The sequence below is a fragment of the Podarcis gaigeae genome (genome assembly GCF_964106915.1).
Source record: "Podarcis gaigeae genome assembly, chromosome: 11".
Classification (NCBI taxonomy): domain Eukaryota; kingdom Metazoa; phylum Chordata; class Lepidosauria; order Squamata; family Lacertidae; genus Podarcis; species Podarcis gaigeae.
In genome coordinates this window covers 43,393,111-43,416,458 of record NC_139687.1, presented here as the reverse complement: position 1 = coordinate 43,416,458, position 23,348 = coordinate 43,393,111, and the positions used below count along the sequence as shown (strand labels likewise).

Here is a 23,348-nt window from a genome sequence, read left to right as displayed (position 1 = left end):
GCCTTTATATGGCAAGCAAGGCACTATGCAGAAACAGTGACTCTGCCTCAGTGGTTCAGCAGGTTTCCTACTAATGTCGTCTCTTCCCACATGCAGGATCTGAGCACACTGGAAAGATGGTGCAAAGCATAGGGCTGCTGTGCAAATAACATACATTTACAGCACATGGCTTCTCCCCCCCCAAACTGTAGTTTGTTAAGGGTGCTGGGAATTGTAGCTCTGTGGTGGGTAAACTACAATTCCCATGAAGGAATTCTTTGGGGGAAGCCATGTGCTTTAAATGCATGGTGTGTATGCAGCCAGTTTTTCCAGACCAGGGGTGAACGGATCATTTAGATATGGCAAACAGGATACTGGAAACCAGTTTGGGGTTTTTTATGGATTTGCCATAGAAAGCATGGGGGAATATGGTCTAACAGTCTGATGCTATCAAAGTCACGTAGACGCTGTGAAAAACGTGCATGCATGAGCAGCCACAATCCCTTATTAAATACCAGTCTTTAAGTATCCAGCGGCACTTGAGCCAGAATATTACCAGCTCCATTTAAATGTTTTGCTGTTCATGGGCTGTTAAAGCAAGAGATCAGGAGCTGGGAATGTACAATAGTTCCAAAAATTGAAATCGGGTTTAAGACATAGCTGTCAACGTTTCCCATTTTTTAAGGGAAATTCCCTTATTCCGGTTACAGATAGGTAGAAGTGTTGGTCTGCCATAGTCAAAACAAAAAAAAAATCCTTCCAGTAGCACCTTAAAGACCAACTAAGTTAGTTCTTGGTATGAGCTTTCGTGTGCCCTTATTCCGAATAGGATTCCTCGCAAGAAAATGGAAAAGTTGACAGCTAGGGTTTAAGAACCAGCTATGCCAGGAGAAGTGCCGAACAGCTGAAAATCACCTTATTTTAATCATCTTTTGGGGAAGGGGGGGTCACAGCCCGCTTCTCCTGTGCATATTTGCGCGCAAGCGATTCTAACTGAATAGGGCTTACTCCCAGGAATGTATGCATTGCAGAAACAAAGTCTTTCTGGAAATTATGAGGCAAGAATGTAATGAGGCACCGCATGTAACGGGATCTACTCGCCTTGTGAGCAAGCGCATTTCCTAGAAGAGGCTATTCACTCTTTAAACTATTAAAACCAGAAACTTGCGCGGCGGTGGGCAAACGACGCGCATGCGCTGTATAGCACAAAGTCAGCGAGCCGCTCCCAACTCTGCCGCGACCGCGATTCCCGGGCAGAACCGGCCGGCCGGTCCGCGCATGCGCCGCGGGGCGCGGCTGGCGGAACGTCCGCCCGCCTTGCCAGCCGGCGACTTTCCTCTGCCGGATGACGCGACGTGGGGAGCACGGCGCAGGCGCTCCTTAGGCGGCGGGAACGCAGTGACGCCACCGCGCATGTTCGGAAGGAGGGGAGGAGGAAAAGCCGCCGACTCTTGGCCTATCAGGACCCGGCGGGCGCGCAGGCGCAGGGGAGAAGCGGCCGGAGGGCGGCTGTTGGGACGCCGATGCAGAAGTGATGGGTCGCTGAGGGGAATTTTCTCTCACACGCCGCATCGGGAGGCCTCGCCCTCGGCAGCCCAGCCATGAATAGCTGACCCCCCCTCATCGTTTACATTCACTGAGAGGAACCAGGCCTGTGAGGCGGCGGCCTGGCGTGTTCCCCTCTTCCCGGGGTTTGAGCGGCGGGTGCGGCAGGGCCGCCCGCCTGCCCCCTGAGGCGCCGGCAGGATGAAGCTGGTGCGGAAAGACATCGAGAAGGACAACGCCGGGCAGGTGACGCTCATCCCCGAGGAGGCCGAGGACATGTGGCACGCCTACAACCTGCTTCAGGTCGGGGACAGCCTGCGGGCCTCCACCATCCGCAAGGTGCAGACGGAGTCGGCCACGGGCAGCGTGGGCAGCAATCGGGTGCGCACCACCCTCACGCTGTGCGTGGAGACCATCGACTTCGACTCGCAGGCGTGCCAGCTGCGCGTCAAGGGCACCAACATCCAGGAGAACGAGTACGTCAAGATGGGCGCCTACCACACCATCGAGCTGGAGCCCAACCGCCAGTTCACGCTGGCCAAGAAGCAGTGGGACAGCGTGGTCCTCGACAGGATCGAGCAGGCCTGCGACCCGGCCTGGAGCGCCGACGTGGCGGCCGTGGTGATGCAGGAAGGGCTGGCGCACGTCTGCCTGGTGACGCCCAGCATGACCCTGACTCGGGCCAAGGTGGAGGTGAACATCCCTCGGAAGCGGAAGGGCAGCTGCGCGCAGCACGACCGGGCGCTGGAGAGGTTCTACGAGCAGGTGGCGCAGGCCATCCAGCGCCACATCAACTTCGACGTGGTCAAGTGCGTGCTGGTGGCCAGCCCGGGCTTCGTGAGGGAGCAGTTCTGCGATTACATGTTCCAGCAGGCTGTGAAGACGGACAACAAGCTGTTGCTGGAGAACCGCTCCAAGTTTTTGCAGGTAAAGCTCAAGGCAGCGTGTTCCGTTTAAGTTCAAGGGAGGGGTGATCGTTATTCAGTAGTGGAATGGATTATATATATAAGTTGGCAGGTGTGCAAACGTGGTTTGCCAGAACATGCAAAATATCAGCACGTGTCTAAATAGAACTAGGTGAATGCATCTAAGACAGCTGCAAAAAAATGTTCACAGTACATTAACGGCCATCCTATAATGTTCACTTGCATTAAGTAATGGTAATAATAATAATAATTTATTTACACCCCGCCCGTCTGGCTGAGTTTCCCCAGCTACTCTGGACGGCTCCCAATCAAGTGTTGAAAACAGTACAGCATTAAATATTAAAAACTTCCCTAAACAGGGCTGCCTTCAGATGTCTTAAAGATAGGATCCAAATCCTTTCACAAATGCTTATTCAGCCAACTTGGGCATCCCAAGTTCAGTGCTGTGGTTTGGATGTGGATGCAGGCCTTATCTGGGAGTAAGTACCATTGATTTTATGGGACTCGCTTCTGAACAGATATGCATTGGATCAGGCAATTATTTAAAGTAGACCTGTCAAGATAAATGGGACTTAAAGTCCTTTGAAGGCTTTCTTCCCATCCACTTGAGATAAGTATCTGTAAGACTGATGCTTTGAATCCCTTCCTCTGAAGGCTTCAGCCCTAAGCATGGTTACTTTTAGGTAAGTTGACTGACTTTTGTGGAACTTATTTATGAAAAAAGGATGTTTAATCGGCTGCTATACATCAGTTTCAGATGCCAGTCTAATACAATCTCATCCTGTTACTTTGGTTGCAGTCCTGTGTCCCTTTACCTGGGGATAAACACCATTGACCTTACTGAGACTTACTTTCTCAGTTGACATGTGTAAGATTGCACTGATAATCACTTCTCCAGACGTTTCCCCCTTTTGATGCCAGTTCCCTTGGAACTTGTATTTAGTGTACATTGATTGAAAGAACCAGAAAATCAGTTTGTGCCTAAAGCCCCGTCATGAATGATGTAAGGAGACCCCTCTTCAATGTTTATTTGATACATAAATCTGTAATATTTATCCATGCTAATATAAGTTGCATTGCATTATTAGATTGCTCAGATTTATTAATTTCTGCTATGCAGTATTGTACTTGGTAAACTTAGTATCTTTGAAACTATATGCATGGTCCTCTGGAAATTAATGTACTTGTAGGCATACATGACAGAGCTGAAACTTTTGGTATAAGAAGTAATAAGTTTAAAACAGCTTTAAAGCATGGCTGAATAAATACTGCTCAACGAAAAGAACAAAATCTGGGGGGTTGTATGTAAATCCATCAGAAGTATTATTTAACTTATAACTGCATGTCGCTTTTGGAAAGGAGAGGTGCAAGCATGCTTCAAATGCCAATGAAACCTCCCCAAAATTTAAGATTCTTTAACTATATATGTGAAAGGAGAGTGGCAGTATTAAATACCAGTTTTTTATTCTATATTTTAAAAATGCCTGCATGAACATGAAATGTTTGAGCTTTTTGAGGCAAATTCTCATGCTAATGAAACTGTGTCCTATTGTGCTACTTGCACTTAATATCGAGGATGTGATTAAGAACTCTTCCTAGCGGGCCATAAAGTTTGTGAAGTAGTGTATGATCCTACACAAAAGTTATCCTAAGTTCAATTGCACTTAAAACTAGTAAGCATGCTTAACATGGCAGTCCTTCTGATGGTTGTAAAAAGTGAAATGCTCTGCAACAGTGTTAGAGAACCTGCCACCTTCCAGATATTGTTGAACTACTATAGGCCCAGCCAGCATTGCTAGTGGTCAGCTTGTGATGGGAGGTGTCGTCCAGCATCATCTGAAGGGCCATGCATTCTCAACCCTTACTCTATGTGCGTCACTGAAATTTGTTCAAAAAACCTTATTTGTAGGAGGAAGTCACCAGTAACACTGTTGTTTTTAATATATCTAGCAAAACTAAGCATAGGGCAGTTACAAATGGTAGGATGTAATCTCACAACTTTCCAGTAACTCAACATAAAAACTTCCTTGAATGATGTAAATAGTTATCATTATCGTCAGTCATCATGTCTCACTACAACAGACAATTCTGTAACTTCAGGGGCTTTTGCCTGACCTGTCTTTACCTGACCTGAAAACAACTCAAATTTAAGGAATTCGGTTTTCAAGAGAAATAAAAGTCATTATCGAAGTTTTTTCTTTTCTTTCTTTCTTTTTTTGTTCTAGGTACACTCTTCCTCTGGACATAAATATGCATTAAAAGAAGCTCTGTGTGACCCAGCTGTGACTAGTCGACTTGCTGATACTAAAGCAGCTGGTGAAGTCAAAGCCTTAGATGATTTCTACAAGATGCTACAACATGAGCCTGACCGGGCTTTTTATGGTCTCAAGCATGTGGAAAAAGCCAATGAAGCCATGGCTATTGATACCTTATTGATCAGTGATGAACTTTTTAGGCATCAGGATGTAGCTGCACGCAGTCGTTATGTCCGGCTAGTTGATAGTGTGCGTGACAACATGGGCACTGTTCGCATCTTCTCCAGTCTTCATGTGTCTGGGGAACAGCTTGGACAACTAACAGGTGTGGCTGCCATTCTGCGTTTTCCTGTTGCTGAGCTCTCTGATCAGGAAGAAGATTCCAGTTCTGAAGAAGATTGATGATGGTGTACTCATTCACCCTTCTCATATAATGACTGCTTCAGCAAGGAAGGGGATGTCTTTGTCCCAAATATTTTATGCTTCTGTACCATGCCTTACCAAAAGGAAAAAAACAATGGGAACACTATTTTTTTAAGTGACTGGTAAGGTGAGCATTTAGTGTGCTGCTCAAGAATATTGCATATTTATACATTTTCCTTGTGTGAGTCGTAATGATTATGATAGTTCTCTCTTAGCAAAACTGGACTGACATAACTAATTGGAAAACATTGCTGGTGCTTTGTGGAACATGTGGAAAACCAATAAACTGAAACCATGAAAGAAGATAATGTTTTGCTTAAGTATTTTCTGTGTTTTGCACACACACAAAAGTTTCTCTCCCCTCCCTCATTATCATGGGAACTTGTTTAAATGCTAGGATGTTATAACTGATTATTGTTGAAGTGTTTATTAAGTTGAGATGTTGTGACATACTATGAGTGTAATTGTGTTTTATTCATAATTTGTGTGTCTGAAAGATTGTGGCTGATTTTGCACAATCCTTTCAACTTACCACTGAGGTGGGCACAAGCTACAGGCACTCACATGTAGCTGTTTTATTCCTTTCTTCACATGAGTGGCAAAACAAAGGTTAATGGCTTCCAAACAAGCCAGCATACAAAGCCACAATTTAAAATTGTTTGGAAGCCATTAATTATAGATTCAAGTAGCAGGAAGGTATGGGTAACTGGATTCCAGTCTTGTTTCCTAACTTACATGAACAGAGAAGTGAAGTGGGAGCAAAGGGGCTGGATATGGGTGCATGATGCCTGAGTATATATTGCTTATTAAGTCGTGCCAACACAGCCATTGATTTACTCTGTTGTTGAATTGAGAATTTTAGTTGCAACAAATAACCATTTTTAAAAATGAAAAGCAAAAATATTTGATTTATTAAAAAAGGATTTTAAGCAGAACTCCATGCATACTGTTAATGCGTAAGGTGGGTCATGTGTGGCCTACCCATATTTTATTAAATATTGTTACTGCTGGGTTAATCATAACAATGGCACATTTCTCATGGCCACCTAGATCATAAAAGGCAGTTTTCATAGAATAGTATAATCACTAAAAAGCTAAAACATATGTTTTAATAAAATGTTGGCAACAAACTTATTTTGTGAGGATTTTACTAGTCTTGCTCATGTGTCCTATTAGTTTATTTTATTAGGAAGTAAGCATGGATTCAATAAGTGAACAGCTAAACAAAATCAGTGGAAGAATGAGCTGGGAGGTGCTTGGGTTGGGGGAACCAAGTCTTTGTTCCCAGTGTGCAGTCTACTGATCTAAGACCTCAGTTCTAGGCAGCTTTCTCTAAAGATAATTTCCATTGAACTCTGTGGGCTTACTTGCAAGTCAACATACATAAGATTGGGCTGTTATTCAGGAATATTTTCTCCTCCTCGTGGGATTAGATTCTGCAATCCCAAAACTTGTTATTATGTGTGTGTCTAATCTTCTGGATTTGGGATTATAGTCTCTTTACTTGAACTCTAGACCTAAGACCACCAGAGGAATACTGATAGCCATTTCCCTCTCTAAACTGGGTTCATTTAAATATTCCCACAGTATTCAGTACTTTCAAGGACCAATTAGTGTTTTTTTATGAGAGATGAAAACTTTTTCAACACATAGGTAGCCTCTTTGGACTAGAACAATGTTTGCCTTGTGCTAGGTGAGTTTTCACCAACCTGGCAATTTCCAGATGTTTGGGATTACAATTTGTATTAGCCCCAGCCAGCCTCAGTTTGGTAAAGACTGGGCTAGATTATAAGAAGGATGTTGCTGTGCCAGGTCCATGATATTTGTATTTAGCTATATCATTTATATTACTTAGCAATTACTGAGGTCTTAAGTTAGTCATAACTACTGATTTCAGTGGGCCTACTCTGAATTTGACATAGTTATTTCCTGTAACTCGTGAATGTTATTGCAGTTAATGATCAATTAACAAACATACTAGTATTTTAAATGAAATATCTGAATGCAAGACCACATGCAGGCTATGCTAGTTGCATTAACATGACAAGATGGTTGAGATACGGCGAGAAAGAATAAAAACAGTATGTAAAATCTCTCCCTAACATTTTGCACAAAACAGGTATTTGCTAAATATTTCCAAATCTTTTTTATTTTGATTTTTGGGGAAATAGCATTGGGTTAAGAAGAAAAAGTCTAACTTAACAAGGCTGCTTTTTGTGGCCCTTTTAATAATTAATAACCTGTCATTGAGGAAATCATTAATGAATTTACACTCTAGTACATTTATTCTTTGATGTATTCCGTATTTATTAAAACGCATTTGCTGCAAGTAGTTGGATACGTGGAAGGTGATGTAGGCCACAATCCAATGCACACAGGAAGGAGAGTGGTCTCCATGGAAGGAACCCTTGCATGGCTTAAATTTATGATTAATTTTTATTTATTCATTTATTTTGCAAAAGCACTGTTCGATAACTGTCCTTAACCTCTGCTTTATCTCTTTGATAGTTATCCATTTATTGTTGAGGCGTATACTTGTATCAGTTTCTCACAACAGTTTTTCAGATAGTTCCTTCCCTTATTTATTGCACTTGACCACCTTGCTTTTAAGGAGCTCAAGACAATGTCTCATAATTTTTCTCTGCTCCTCCCAACCTTTATATACGGTACCTTTAACAACTCTGCCATACAGCGTCCACCACCTTCATGCCTTCCATCATCCTTGACTATTGACCATCCTGGTTGGACCTGATAGGAGTTTTGGTCCAAAATATTTGGAGGGCCACAGGTTGGGGAAGACTGGTATAGGTCAAGAGACTGGTGAATATTCAGCTAACTTCATTGCAGAAAAGCTTTCTTCACTGGCTTATACTGTTATTTGCACTTCTCACTGCTCACCAATGCTTTGTTAAACTGATGAATGTACTAAATCAAGGCTTTGTATCTTTTCCCAAGCTGAGAAAACTGGGAAACTTTTTTTGTGGGGGGCAATAGAGCTCAAGAAAATGGAACTCAATTAACTGTATACCAAGGCAGTATGGCCTAGTGCCTTTTACCAGTTGCTTGACACAACAGGAGGGGAGAATGCTCTTGTGCTCTGTTTCTGCCTGCAGGTTTGCCACAGGCATCCATTCAGTAACTGTGAAGATAGGAGGCTGGACTACACAGGCCACTGGGTTTATGCAACAGACTCTTAGGTTGAGATGAATTAGAATTAAGGTGCCCTGGGTTTAAATTCCCATTATTTGCTGAATTTGAACAAAGCCTAGTGTTGGATCTGAACAAGTGTTAATTTTGAAATCTGAGTCATCTGCAACATCCTTAGCTCTGTTTTGCTCTAGTAGACAGTTGTCTACTTTTTTACAAACAGCATTCTAATTCTTTTGTATAGTTTACTGGAAATTCTCCAGAATCTTAGTTGTTTATTCTGCAAAGGTTAAAGATTAAGACAGAGAAGCTTAAACAAAAGTTCTTTTATGGTCTTGGCAGATTTGAATTCTGAGCTAGAAAACGGAAAGATTTGTATAAGGTTTTATCTGAAATACTGGTGTTTAGTCACAAATGAAATTAATTGCCATATGAATTTCAGTTGCAGCATTTTGAGAGAGTGGGTGTCGCGTTTGCCCTCCTAGGTGTGTGACATCATACTGGGTTCATAAGGAAAGGATTAACTTACTGTAAAATGACTAACCAATGGGAACCCCAGGGGGCAGAGTTAACAGGGTTTTTGCAGGAGTTAAGAGTTAGGGTGGTAGAGAAAACAGACTGGAGTTAGAAGAGACAGAAGATAAGCCTGTGGGTTGGGCTAGTCTGGTGTGAGCGAGTGAGAGAATTTGTTAAGAAGAGTCAGTCAGACAGTTGAGATAATCAGTCAGAAGGAATTAGGAAGGTATAGGCCGGTAAAGAAACAAAAGTTAAGATACTGACAGGAATATTATCTGAGAAACCATAAACTTGTTAATGTTTGTATAATAAACTTGGTTTTTTGGTTCACTTTTAACAACTGACTGGACTCAGTTTTTACCAGAGAGTAACGGGTTGGTGGCGGCCCAGGGATCAATAGACCGTTAAACATCCAGGGACCCTGTGTAATTGCCACAGTGGGGGTTATAAGAGCTCTGAAAAATGCACACATTCTGTATGTGATGTACATTTTGCTGGAGGAAAGCTGGGGTTAGAGTAATATGTGACAACACAGAAATGCTTGCTGTTGCATTATTGCATGTTGAGCACACACACCCCCCCCAGAACTACAGTGCGCTGTGAAGTTGATTGTATCAGTGCTACAGTTAAGGACTGAAGGAAGTCAACAAAAGGATGAATGGTTTCAATGCTTAGGAGATGTCTGGATGCCAGGTGTAACAACGGAGGAGTAGATTTAGTGTACAAGAGAAGGCCAGAGCTCAGTAGTACAATATGTGTTACACATGCACAAAGTCCCAGGTTCAATCCCTAGCATTTTCAGGTAGTGTTAGGAATATCCTGTTTGCAACTGAGTAGTTGCGTTGAGCTAGTGCAAACACTGTTAGACACTGTTAAACAATTCATTACTGTTGCTAAAAAATAAAAATCCTGCAGATGTCCCTGAGTGGACACACTGTTGCCCAGCTGACAATTGCAGACAGCCCTTTCTTTTATCCCTGGGAACAATAGTTTTTTCAGTATGAAGCAGGAAATTGCCTACCCAGGCATGGGGATAGGGTCCTCCCCCTTTTTTATATCATTGTCTTTGCTTTGCCCTTCAGGTTCCTCAATTCCATTGCCTCCTCTCACCCTTTTGACAGTTCCCCATGTGGTGTCTCAACATCTCATGCCATTAAGTTCTTATGCAGCTGTTTTGAGAGCTCTACCCCAAGGGGATTTCTTCCAATATATATGTGTGTATTTCTGAACACCTTAAAGGTAAAGGTAAAGGTACCCCTGCCCGTACGGGCCAGTCTTGCCAGACTCTGGGGATGTGCGCCCATCTCACTCAAGAGGCCAGGGGCCAGCGCTGTCCGGAGACACTTCTGGGTCACGTGGCCAGCGTGACATCGCTGCTCTGGCGAGCCAGAGTCGCACACGGAAACACCGTTTACCTTCCCGCTGGTAAGCGGTCCCTATTTATCTACTTGCACCCGGGGGTGCTTTCGAACTGCTAGGTTGGCAGGCGCTGGGACCGAGCAGCGGGAGCGCACCCCGCCGCAGGGATTCGAACCGCCGACCTTTCGATCGGCAAGTCCTAGGCGCTGAGGCTTTAACCCACAGCGCCACCTGCGTCCCAATTCTGAACACCTTAAGAATACCCCAAATTTGCCAATGCTTCCATCTTATTTTGGCTGCATAAGCATTGGTGCTTGAGGAAAATTAGTTGGTAATAATATATAAGAGACTTCACTTTTTCAGTGGATTTTTCTCTCTAATGACAATAGTTTTCTTTGCATTCAGGTTTTTACTTCTACAGCTTTCTAGTGGGCTGCCACCTGAAAGTATTTTGTTAGAGAATACGGTAAATAACACAGCAGTGTGATTCATTTTCCTTTTATTTATTGGTCAAAAGAACAGAACCAACAAAATGTCTCCTCCTCTCTCCTTTACTGACAATAACTTTTAAAACTACTTTTTTGCTCTTTTCTGGGGATCATAAGAGCACTAATAGAAACAACAAGACTTTTACAAGCAATAATTCTGTTCTTTTTATCGACTTCAACTACTGTAAAAGGCACTGAAAAGCTTGATCATGGCCTCATAAAATGCATTGTGAATCCTAGCATCACTTAATTATCAACAACTTTTTATGAGATGCACTCTTCTTCTCCAGAGAACATAACCCACAAGAAACACCTTCATTACAAGACCCATTAAAAGGAAAGGGAGGAGCAAAATAAACGTGATCATACTCCTTTTGCATCCCTTCTTCATTTTATTTTGGCTTACATAGGACTGGGCCCTTTGGCTCTTATCCTTTACTTGGAGATCCTGTAGTCCTCTAGAAGTTTTGCACTACAACCCCAGAGAGCCAGTGTGGTGTAGTGGTTAAGAGCGATAGACTTGTAATCTGGTGAACCGGGTTTGATTCCCTGCTCCTCCACATGCAGCTGCTGGGTGACCTTGGGCTAGTCACACTTCTTTGAAGTCTCTCAGCCCGACTCACCTCACAGAGTGTTTGTTGTGGGGGAGGAAGGGAAAGGAGAATGTTAGCCGCTTTGAGACTCCTTAGGGTAGTGATAAAGCAGAATATCAAATCCAAACTCTTCTTTAATCAGCAAGGCCATCATTTGAAGATTGTAAGAGTTGCCGTGCAAAACATCTGGAGGGCACCAGGTTGAGGAAGGTAGCCACTGAAGAACAGAGTCTGTTGTTTAGATAAAACACCATGTTAGGCAGTGTGGTCTTACTTTGTTCCACTTGGATCAATCCTTAGAAACCTATGATGCTGAGCTTCTCCCATCAAGCCCCTCCCTGTCCCAGCCTCATGCTGTTTTCCCACTGGGCAAATGAAGCGCTGGGCTTTGTGAAAGGGATATAAGGGCTCTGATGGCCCTAGAGTTTGTCATCCTCCTTTCCAAAGCCTAGTTAGTGCTTTCCTAGCTTTGAGAAGGAGTTAGAAAAGTTCTAGGACTCAGACATGATTCTCACGCCTTCCCCAAACCCAGTGCCTCACTTAGCCAGCTTTGGGAAGACAGCATGAAGGTTGGTGCGGACATCAAATTTTGGACTCGCTTCCCCCCTTCCTTCCGACACGACAAGGCAGTGTGCAGCCCACAGGTTCCATGTTGAAATACTCTTGGTATGAAATGTTGGACCACCCTCGCCTAGCCACTTGATAAAACTGGCCATTGGCTGTCACAAAGGCAGAGTAATCACATTTCCACATACACTGAACACACCATGTGTCATCTAGTTCCATATCCTGCTCTCATAGTGGCCAGCTGTGACTACGATGACTGTGGGAAGCCGCCAAGCAGGACATGAGTACAACAGCCCCCTCTCTACTTGTAATTCCCAGGAACTGGTGTTCAGACATTGACCCCAAGAGTGGAGTCACGGTGATTCATATTCTCTCCCCCCCCCCTACATTTTTCTTTTCTTTTTCACAGTGCTGTTGCATCTCGCTCTGTCGTTCAATGTTGATGTGAAAGATACAATGACCTTCAGTGGCCCAGTGGAAGATATGTTTGGATACACCGTTCAACAGTTTGAAAATAAAGAAGGAAAATGGTAAGTTTTGGTTTTTTGGGATTCTTCCCCTGCCAGAAAAACATACACACACATACATAAACATAAACCTTTCTCACATCTTTCAGAAATGTATGTTTTACTCTGGGATCTTAGCTCTGCATAATATTTGTTCTGTGCAGCTGATCACATTTATTTTATTATATTTAACCTATTTGTACACTGTTCTTCATTTGAGCAAAACCAGAGCTGTTCACAGTTTAACAGTATGTAAACATAAAACAAAAGCCCCACACATATTAAAATATTTAAAGCCACATTAAAATTACTTCTGTTGTGACACAATATATATATAGGAAGCTAAGGAGTTGCAGTCCAGAAATATCTTCAAGACCACGACTCCCTGTTCCTGCTTTATAGGGAACAACAGTAAAATTACCTGCTATATTGAAAAGATGACAGGCTCTTTTTTGTTTTTTCAGGGTGCTTATTGGTTCTCCTTTAGCTGGCCAACCTCAGAAGAAAACAGGTGATGTCTATAAATGCCCTGTGGGGCAGGGCCATGGTTTGCCATGTGTAAAACTAAACTTACCAGGTAAGAATGTAAGTGGCTGGCAGAAATTTGGAGTAGATCCAACATAGGAATGTTTAAGTCCTTGTCTGTATTTTCTTTGTAATTCTCTGCATCATCACAGGGTTGCGTCACATATGGCATTCTTCCTCGATCTATATTTATCCATGGAAAATATTCTCATGTGCATCACTACATGTAAAATATGATGTGAATGTTTCTTCTCTCATGCAGGCCCATGTTTGTTTTTAAGGCCGGTTTGCACCTTGTCATTTTCCCATACACATGCAGATTATCTGACGTTGTGAAAAAGTACAAAGCAAGGCATTATATGGGACGAACCAGAGCAATTTGTGCAATGGGGTAGCTTGGGGATAAACGCAGCTGAGATTACAGAGGAACATCTCCATGATGCTGCAGTGTTAAAACTAATGTGCCTCCTTACAGTCAAGCACCTGAATACAATAGTGTGGAGAAAAATAAGCAGGCCTTGAACTAGTCTCTATGAGATACACACAGTATAAACAAGACATTTTGTGGTTCATGCATTTTGCTCTCCCTTTGTTAGATCCTTACTTTTGTTACTGTAAACAACATGCTTAATACTGCACACAACTGCTGAAACGAGCCTGAGCAAAGCTTTGGGCTTGTGTGCTCCCCTTACTTCTCACGGGCAGCTGGGAGAAGCACTTTGGCAAAGTTTAGTTTCAGTTTTTGCAGAATCCTGATGAGGTTCAGTGAAAACAGAACAGTGAAAGTTCTCGCTTAATACTAACGGGCAGGGAGTTCCACAGCATAGGTGACACCATACTAAAAGATTAATTCCCTGCAAGTGCAGAAAGAATATTATATGGAAGTTGTAAAAGTGCCACTTCAACATATCAGATCAGTCCAGTGGGTACGTATGGTGTAAGGCGATCTTTTAAGTAAACTAGTCCTAAGCTGTTAAGGGGTTTATATACAAATAGTAACACCTTGCTCAGCCAATGCAGATCTTTGCATAGAAGTGTAATATGCTCTGTACCCTGTTGACAGTCCTGCTGCACTATTCTATACTAACTACTTTGGCCTTTCTTCCAGAGTGTGAAAAATGTTTAGCTATCAGGCAGGCCTCTTAGTTTTCAAATCATGCATTAAATTGCTGCCTGTTTCTTTTCTGGAACATTTGCAAAGCTGTTGACAGTCCTGACTTCACATGACTTTTATGACTGCACCGTTATACATAAAAGCAGGAGCAAGTGTTTTGGTTTTAAAAAAAACAACAACACTTTTTGACACCTTTATACATACCTGGCTCTAGAGTGAAATCTGAATCAACTCTTGTGGAAGCTCAAAAGGCAGATTGCTTACTATGCTTTCAGACTGCTCCTGCCAAAACATGGGGTGCCAATCAACTAATTCTTACTAAGTCCTACTCTTAATTTTAATGATCAGGACTAAGTGGGGTCCATTTCAATGGGTCTCCTCTGGGTATGATGTCGTTGAGTCCAACCCACATGACAGCCAGATAGTTGCATAATATATGTGGGCCCAGCACAGGCTGAACATCTTAGGAATATGAATTTATTCTATCCAGAGCTAAAATCAAAGCTCTGGCTCTCCATCCCAGATTCCATTAGCGTGGAGGCTGTTTTCTCCTGGAGATAATGTCAATAGCACACCACCCTCTTCCGTGGATTGAGAACAAAGACTCACACAAAATGGATGCTCACAGATTAACATATGCATAGGGCTGAACTTCAGTCTTTTTCATGTGACTTAAGTTAAACACCTTGTGTCAAAGCAGTAGAGATACATTAACAGTCAATAATTAACCTGTTAGGCGCTCTGAGAGATTTTGTTTATCTCAAAATCAATAGATGTTTCCATATTATCCCTCTAGCAGTACTCATACAGTTATTTTCCATTTCAACATACAATTAAACAATTGTGCTTAAGTGTGTCCCTACATGAGTCAACTTACTAATAGGGGAACTGGTGTGAATTCTAATACATTTCCTGTCCAATAACTATTTCACCTTTCTACCCATTGAACTGTCACGAATGCTGCTGACCTTTTAATATCCTATCAAATAATTTAGTAGTTTTACAAGAGAGGAGTTGGAAAGGTTTGATTTTTTCTCATTTGTAATTTATGTGAATGCTTGTCTCCTGCTGTCACTGCATTGCTGTTTTGACATCCTCTTTGAGGATCAAGAAAACTATGTGAAGCAGTGTCCCAGACAAAGTTTCTGGGATGAGGGCCAGGCCTTTGACTTGTTCATCACAATCCGAATCAAGAGGGAGGAGGAAGGGGAACAGAAAAAGACTGTGTTTTATATATAAAAGGTTGGGTGTTTTAGTTTAGAGAAACTGCTACATGATTTAACATCTTGCTTGCACGTTTTCCACATATTTTACATTTCTGATCTATTTATAGATGACATCTCCATTCCTCACGTTGCAGAAGTAAAGGAGAACATGACCCTTGGAGCAACTTTAGTGACTAACCCAAATGGAGGATTTCTGGTGAATGAATAAAGTATTTTAAGGAAACAAGTGACCAGCAGCCTCGTACCCAGCATTGCTTGGCAATTCTGAGCCGGGGGGAAATCAGGGCAGTTTTGAAATCAGGGCAGTTTTGAAATGTTCAGTCTGCCATATTGATTCAAAATGGTGTCCAACTGTATAGATGAAAATCTACCCCTTGATCTCATGAACCTACAGACAAAACCTTGTTACAATAACTTAAGAAGTACCCAAATGCACCACAACCACAAAACTGCTTTCCAAGATATTTCGTATATGTGTTTATATAATGGCTTGGACCAGCAGAGTCCTTCTATTAATGGAGGGAGTCATTCAGCTTAAAGAAATGCCCCTTCTTTTTGCAGCATGGGCTTGGATCCAATAGAGTTTCTGCAAAAAAGTATTGGGAAGAGGCAATTTTCACCAATACTCTGTTCCCCCTGCCCCCTTTGTCACCTCTGGGTGGTCCCCCAGCCCAAGATTAACTGTGTGATACAAATTTGTTTCCTTGTGCATCTTAATGTTGGCACTAAGCTAGCCTAGCAGGTCTATTGACTTCAGTAGTTCAGTCTTGAGTATGAGTGAGGCAGATACAACTCAAAGCATGGAACATCTGTTTCTTACAAGTTGACTTTTTATATAATGTTGCTGGTTGTGTTTCCCTTATAAAAATCTGGTAGAGATAAGAGGGTTCCAAGTTTTGTGTATATATATATTTAAAATTAATTTCATTTTCACGAATTGTTATGGGGAACAGATCTGGTTCATGGGTTGTCTATTAGCCAGTCCAGCTGTAGTTAAGGTCATCTTTGCCTCACAATTATGTTTATTTTATGTTTTTATATACCACTTTTCATCACCAGAAGAACTCAAAGTGGTTCACATAAGGACATATAAATCATAGCACTGAAGCAACAACATGATCCTTAATGTGGCATCACACTGGTGTTGCCATGTGTTTTCACTGCCATTTTGTGATATCCCCAGACCTTGAATTATTATGAAGTAAGCTGACTTGTTTAAACTGTAACCTTTTTCTCCTTTACTTAAGGCATGTGGGCCTCTTTATGCTTACAAATGTGGGCGCTTACATTACACCACTGGTATCTGTTCCAATGTCAGCTCCACTTTTGAGGTTGTAAACTCCATCGCCCCATCTGTACAAGGTATGTATATGAGAGTGCTGCTCTTCTACGTGCTGAAATTATTGAGCACCGAGGGAGACAAACGTATACACAGAAGCATAGCAAAAGGCAGAAACTATTTTTCAAGGCCACCAGCATTACCAAGTTAAGTAAATGTTATCATTGTCTGTATATTACCTAACTGCTTGCTGCTTCTGGCTGCTGCTTAGCATAAACAGAGTTTGGGATGCTATGTCATGAGCAAAGATCAGGCTAAAAATAATCTTTATGTAGTCGCAGCGAACTGAGTGCCTCTTTAGATTAAGAAGAAAAATGCCCTCATAAACTTGTTTTGTTGACTATTGTTTGATATCTGGAGTGCGAGAGGTCCTGCTCAAGTTTAGATCCCAGAATAAAACTCCCTCGAAAACAAGGGGCAGTGTCTAACTCACTTGTTCCATCAGTTCAAAGATTTCTGCTTGTGAAATGGAACTTCCACTGCCTCTCCTACTCCCATGTGTCCCCTAAATCTCTTCTGGGATTTCCCCCAGTCCCCTGGGGCAGATTTGGGGAGGGTGCAGGAGCAAAAGGAGACAGTAAGTTCTGTTGCAGAAGTAGAAATCCTTGTGCTTACAGAACAAATTGGTTCTGGTGCAATTGTGTGCATTTGGGTGATTGGAAGGTCGGCAGTTCAAATCCCTGCAATGGAGTGAGCTCCCGTTGCCCTGTCCCAGCTCCTGCCAACCTAGCAGTTCGAAAGCACGCCAGTGCAAGTAGATAAATAGGTACCGCTGTGGCAGGAAGTTAAATGGCGTTTCTGTGTGCTCTGATTTCTGTCATGGTGTTCCCTTGCACCAGAAGCAGCTTAGTCATGCTGGCCATATGACCCAGAAAGCTGTCTGTGGACAAACGCTGTCTCCCTTGGCCTGAAAGTGAGATGGGTGCCACAACCCCATATTCGCTCGTGACTGGACGGTTGTCAAGGGGTCTTTTACCTTTACTTTACCTACCATTAGTAGTAGTAGTACCCACCTTTTCCCTTGACAGTAGTCCAAAGAAAGACATGTGATTCTATCTAGAAAGCTGGACTATTTGGCAAATACATATTTTCAGCTGCTAGAACTCACCCATCATGGAACATCATGGCTATATTTCAAAGGAAGATTTTATTTTATTTTTTGTTCCTAAGATTTATATCCCACACTTTCGCCACCAGGTAGCAGGGCAACTTATAAGAGATAAAGTCCAGAATATATATATAATAATGATACAATAATAATCTACAACACAGCAACAATTTAAAACAGCAGTGGAACGCAGCACATAAAACCCAACAGAGCATAATAAACATGTTAGTTCTCAACAGCCTCAAATAATTCAAAGGCCTGGGAAAATGTCTGCACCAGACACTGAAATGGCATCTTCACAAGGGGCCAGGCAAGCTTCCCTTGGGAAGGCATTCCACAAGCTGCGATATTTTTGCATAAAATGGCCTGGCGGCTGCTGCTACTGCTGCACTCCCATACTATCTATTTCTGATGTTCAGGCTGTGGGCGCCATTGGTTATGTTGCCAAAAGGGCACCCCATGCACAAAATAAGATATCAAGCAGGCTTGAAGGAACCCCAAACTTTGCAGAGAGATGTGAAACCTTTGAAAGAAAATGCTAGGTGAGCATTAGGAATGGGGAAGAAATTTGGAACCAAAACACAGCCATCCTTGGAAATTTGCATTTGCCTGAATTTTGAGGTGCTGTTCTCAAGCCAAGCAGTATGTACAAAAAGGCATATAATGGAGCAAAATGTCCATGAAAACAGGTATTTTAGTAAAAAATAAATAAATACAAATATGCATTATTGTAGGGCTGGCATCCCCAAACTCAGCCCTCCAGATATTTTGGAACTACAATTCCCATCATCCCTGACCACTGGTCCTGTTAGCTAGGGATGATGGGAGTTGTAGTCCCAGAACATCTGGAGGGCCGAGTTTGGGGGTGCCTGTTGTGGGGGAACTGCTTTGGAAAAATGTGCTGGGCAAAACAGGATGCAGACATATATATTTTAGGAGAAATTCCCAGAAAAATGCTGGTGAATTTTCTTGGGAACAAGAGGAAAAAAATCAGGAACTGATGTGGAACACTGAACTTTAGATTGGAAAAAAATGAGAAAATGAAAGAAACAAAAATTGACAGTTCCATCCATTCCTAGCGAGGACCCAAAATAATCTCTTTAGGAATGGACATACTCAATGGCCATGGAACTCTGACTGAATGTTGGAGGTGGAGGAATTTACAGGTGTCACTAGATTGGAGTGGCTGGAATCCTAAACAATGGTACTTCATCCTGCAACAGTACATTTCAGATCCCACTCATATAAACCCTACACTACTAGAGAGGTTTTTAGGTTTCTCCTGGACCTTTCCAGTATGTGACTTGACTGGTCTGCAAGGCAAGATGTTCAACACATTACCAACCTGTCCTACTGTTATTTTAATGGAATTCCATTATTTATATTGATTCCCAGAGGTAGATCCCATTGAAGAAATGCACTGTCTTGCTTTCAGAATTGCTTTATGATCCGTTTCCCAGAGAGCATGCTGTGGGAACATATGGTTTTGCTTCTCCTTTCTCCAAATTCTTCTTCTTGCTCCCTGGCTGAGGACAATTATAAATAATGCCAGACTAACCATATTTCTTTGGTTTTGTCTGAGTCATCACTGAGGAAGCCAGAACAGTTGTTTTCTTGACTTAGAGCCACTTTGAATGTTGCATACCTCGCACCCCCCTGACATATGTGACCCATCCCAGACATTTTTGCACATGTCAAAGTACGTGAGAGCCAGGAAATGCTGGATGTTATTAGTTGCTGCAATTCCTGGGATCTTGAAGGCATCCTTTCTTTTGGAAATCACAGACATTTCAGCCAGCCAGTAACAGCAACTTGGATCACGTGTTTTATTTATGTGCATAATCACATGCTCTGGGATAGCCAGCAACTGAGGAACTTGTGGCAAGTGTAAAACATCTGAACTATCTATTGAGGATGAACACTAGTGTAAAATGCCCTTTCTGAAACAACTGGGAGTCAGAATCCTTGCTGATCTACTGCCAAAACAGTCAGATACCAACGTCACCTTTGCAGTTTTGTGTTTGTCTTGGTTCCCACCCTCCAAAAAATGTATGTGTTTTTATGCAAACATTCCCTAGTACACGCATTTGTGAGCACATTATTTGGCTGCAAAATAGCATCACAAAACTTGGGGAAGTGTGAGTTTCAAAGGGTAGCTGTGCTTCAGTTCACATATTGTCTCAAAAAGTGTGAACTGGGTAGTTTCTCATTTGGGTTGCTAATGAAATCCTGAGCTGTAGTGCATTAGGGATAAGGCCAGCTGTTCCCTCTGCCTGCAACACGGTTCTAGTAGCATAGTGTGCCACTGCCAACGTGTCTGGGTTCACACTTCCACTGCCTTAGATACATCCCAACAGAAGTATCCTCTTCTATGTACCACTACTGTAAAAAATTTACTGTTCCTTCCTAAACGCCACCCTCAGCTGTATATCTGGTTGGCAAGCGTGCATGTGACGATTATTGCACACAGTGACATGCATCGGAATATATTCTATCAGGGAAATTGGATATTAACTTTTCTACTCACCTTTGTCATCCTAATGCTCTTGCCCAGCAACCGGGCTTCCCAGGCTGCTTTAGGCACTGACTTTAAAGGTCAACAACTGAGGATCTTCTTCTTCATTAGCTCTGGAATGGGAAACCTGTGACCTTCCAGATGTTTTTGGACGCCAACTCCCATCAGCCCTAGTTAGCACAGCCAGTACTCAGGGGTGATGGAAGTTGAAGCCCAATAAGACCTGGAAGGCCACAGGTTTCCTCCCTGTACTCCTGCTTTCAGAGTTCCCATTTAGAGTCTCAGCAAGTCTCAGTTGTATAAATTAACTCCAGAAGAAGAAATGTCAATGGGATGCAGAAGAAGAGGTATAAGTAACGCCATCAAGACCGAACAATTAAATGTTGCAGCCTGTGATATTAGCATATTTACCTAAAAGTAATTTCCCCTGAAAGTAAAGGGGAGGGGTCCTTGCAAGTAAAGTATTGAGAGTGCCAGCTAAGATTTAGTTTAGATTTTTTTTTAAGGCCTTATTAATTTCCTCCTGATGCATTGGGGCACTTCTTTAAGATCCAACAATTCACGTTGCAGAATGCAAGACCCAGCTGGACATTGTTATTGTTCTTGATGGCTCCAACAGTATTTACCCATGGGAGAGTGTCACTGCTTTCTTGGACAGCCTGCTGAGAAATATGGACATAGGCCCCAAAGAGACACAGGTATGGCAAAAAACATGTTTTGTTTTCTGTTTTTGATTGGGGATGAAGGGGAAAGAGTAAGGCTGAAGTCCTGAATCTGCTTAGCTAGAAGTAAGTCTCAATGAACTTGATGAAGCTTACTTCTGAGTATTTGTTAAATTTCCAGCTAAAAATGTGCAGCATTACACTGGAAGCTATATAACCAATGATATTTATGTTCCAGGCATATAGGGTTGTATCCAATCAAGTCGTATCATTAGCGCAAGGACTTCTGCTTATGCAACAGAACTTCCCCTCCCTCTCCTTCCAGCACATGGCCCCTCAATCTGTTTTGGGAGAGAAGAGGAGAGGAAGTCCTTATGATAATGCTATTAAAAGTGTTGGTTATGGTTGAAAATATCCTTCACCGACCTGAAGGACACCTTTCTCCAATATTTGGCAGCCTATGTCCTACCTCTATCTAAGGTGTGTGGTGAGGACTTAGAAGAGGGCCTTTTCAGCGGCTACACCCAGGGTCTGGATCTCTTTTCCCAGAGAGGTTCATCTATTTGAGTACATTTTGAGTACATGGAAACAAAGATCTCAGTAAACACCAGAACAAAGGTTATGTGTTGTGGGTCTCAAATCTGCTACTTTTTTGTTACTGGTTCATGCAATCCTGAATTCTAGTATAACTGGTGGATGAAGAATCTTTGTATCTAATTTCTTTTCTGCAGTCATAATGTGAAATTACTCCTTCTCACTTCCTGCACCCCGGTTTTCAGCCTGCTTCCTTTTTCTTCTAGCTGTAATGCATTTGTAAAGGCATGTCACACCTGAAACAGAAACCTCATAGTCAAGGGTGGAGATTGGAATGACTGCAACTTGCGCCAGGAGTTTCAGATTTGTAATAAAATAACTATGAAGTGTCGTACTAACATTTTATTTTTGTAACTGTGGTTTTCATGTTTCCTTCAGATGAAACTCTATAATCGCAGTAATAACTGTGGTATCATTATTTTAATTTTTGCAACCGTAAAACACCTGTGCTTCCGTTCACGTTCTTCGGTTCAAATGGCACCAGTGAGTGCCAGTAAACAAAGATGTTTTTACTAAAAAGAGATGGGTTATAAAACTGATTGGGAAGCACATCTGCAAAGCCTAAACTAAAAATGCAAACTGGCCCAGCTATAAAAGAATACGATTAGATAAAACCTGTAGAGGCCTTATTGATATTCAATCTGTCAATGTTACAGGGCTTTTAATAATAGATGAGGAACAGATAAATATGCCAAATCAAGGTGCATTTTCACCCCACAACTGAGCGGCGTGTACTCAAAATATCAAAGGCAAACATAAACTTGAAATATGCTAATGGAACATTGCACAGATCACCTCTAGTCAAGAACCTCCCATAACATCAAAGCAAGTGGAGATGAAGAAAGAGGTTATTTTTCGGGGTGGGGAGAGAGTTGTTTATCTTTCTTTCTTTTCTGTTTCATGTTTCTTTTACAAGCGAAGTTGGGGAAATTAAGGGACTTCGCGTACAGTGTGTGTTTGATGAGCACGCACACGTGCAACTGTACTGCCAAAAGCACAAGGCGTCAGCTGCCCCCAGCAGCGACTTCCTTCCATGTGTTCATGTGATGGATATGTAAGGCTTTGTTACAAGTGTGATCCATGCTAATGTCCTCTCCAGAACAGGTTTTCCATTAGGAAGCTTTTGCCAAGTGTGAATCAGTTTTCACATTTTAGATGGTGTCAGGGTTTCAGGGACAGAGAGCGAGGGGGAGGGATCCCAGGGCGACGAGGAAGAGGACGACGACGACCCGAGGTTGTCAGTGAGTTCGTCAAGTGAATCCGAGGATTCCCAAAAGGGAGCCCCCCTGGTCAGGCCAAGGGGCAGTAGAGAGGGAAGCAGTCAGAAGCAAGGGAACGAAGAGGGAATCCCCAGTGGGGGTTGGAGATCGGGACCGGCCTCTCCGTCTGAACGGAGTGAAGGGGGTGGAGTTGCCAGTGTGTCAGAAAGAGCAGAACAGGAAGCAGAGAGGGGAAGGAGTTCGGAGCAGAACGTCCTGCCGGAAGGGGAGGAGTGTAGTACCGAGAGTAGCGTAACGGTCGAAAGGAAGGTCAGAAGCAACGTACGCGCGCCAAGTTCAAATGTGGAGGCGCGCGGAAATGAGGAGAGCCCTGAGGAGGAGCCTGGTCCCAAAGCACGAAGGAGGGGGGAGCAGGCGTCAGAAGACTCAGCCTCGGGGGAGTCCCGGAGGGAGGGAGCACAGGGGGGCAGGAAGACCCTGCGGAAAAGGAAGGAGAGGAAAAGGTGGAGCAGTACAAGCCTCTTAAGCTGGTGCAGGGGCGGGACTGACTCAGAGGAGACTTCTAACATCTAAGGGTAACAGATGCTGAGCCACGGAGCTTGGATGTAACGACAACAATGTTCTTCAATAAAACCTTTTGTATATAACTTGGACTGGATTTTGGTCTCTTGTGAGCTGGGACCTCGGGTGGCTCTGACAGATGGCTTCTCTGTCTTGAGCAGAAAGCAAGAGGAACCCACT

At 42.8% G+C, this 23,348-nt stretch overlaps 2 protein-coding genes across 2 annotated transcripts in view; both read left to right on the top strand.

The window, feature by feature from the left end:
* ITGA1 (integrin subunit alpha 1) overlaps positions 1-23,348 on the top strand; it is a 67,043-nt gene that overhangs the window by 5,497 nt on the left and 38,198 nt on the right. The window contains exons 2-6 of the mRNA XM_083703425.1: positions 12,208-12,328; positions 12,769-12,881; positions 15,277-15,365; positions 16,417-16,531; positions 20,702-20,829. Coding sequence (XP_083559551.1) covers positions 12,208-12,328; positions 12,769-12,881; positions 15,277-15,365; positions 16,417-16,531; positions 20,702-20,829 — 566 coding nt within the window. The remainder of the gene's footprint in view (positions 1-12,207; positions 12,329-12,768; positions 12,882-15,276; positions 15,366-16,416; positions 16,532-20,701; positions 20,830-23,348) is intronic.
* Positions 1,320-6,258, top strand: PELO (pelota mRNA surveillance and ribosome rescue factor). The gene is made up of 2 exons (XM_083703651.1): positions 1,320-2,451; positions 4,676-6,258. The coding sequence occupies exons 1-2, from the start codon at positions 1,726-1,728 to the stop codon at positions 5,105-5,107; spliced, it is 1,158 nt and encodes a 385-aa protein (XP_083559777.1). The 5' UTR covers positions 1,320-1,725; the 3' UTR covers positions 5,108-6,258.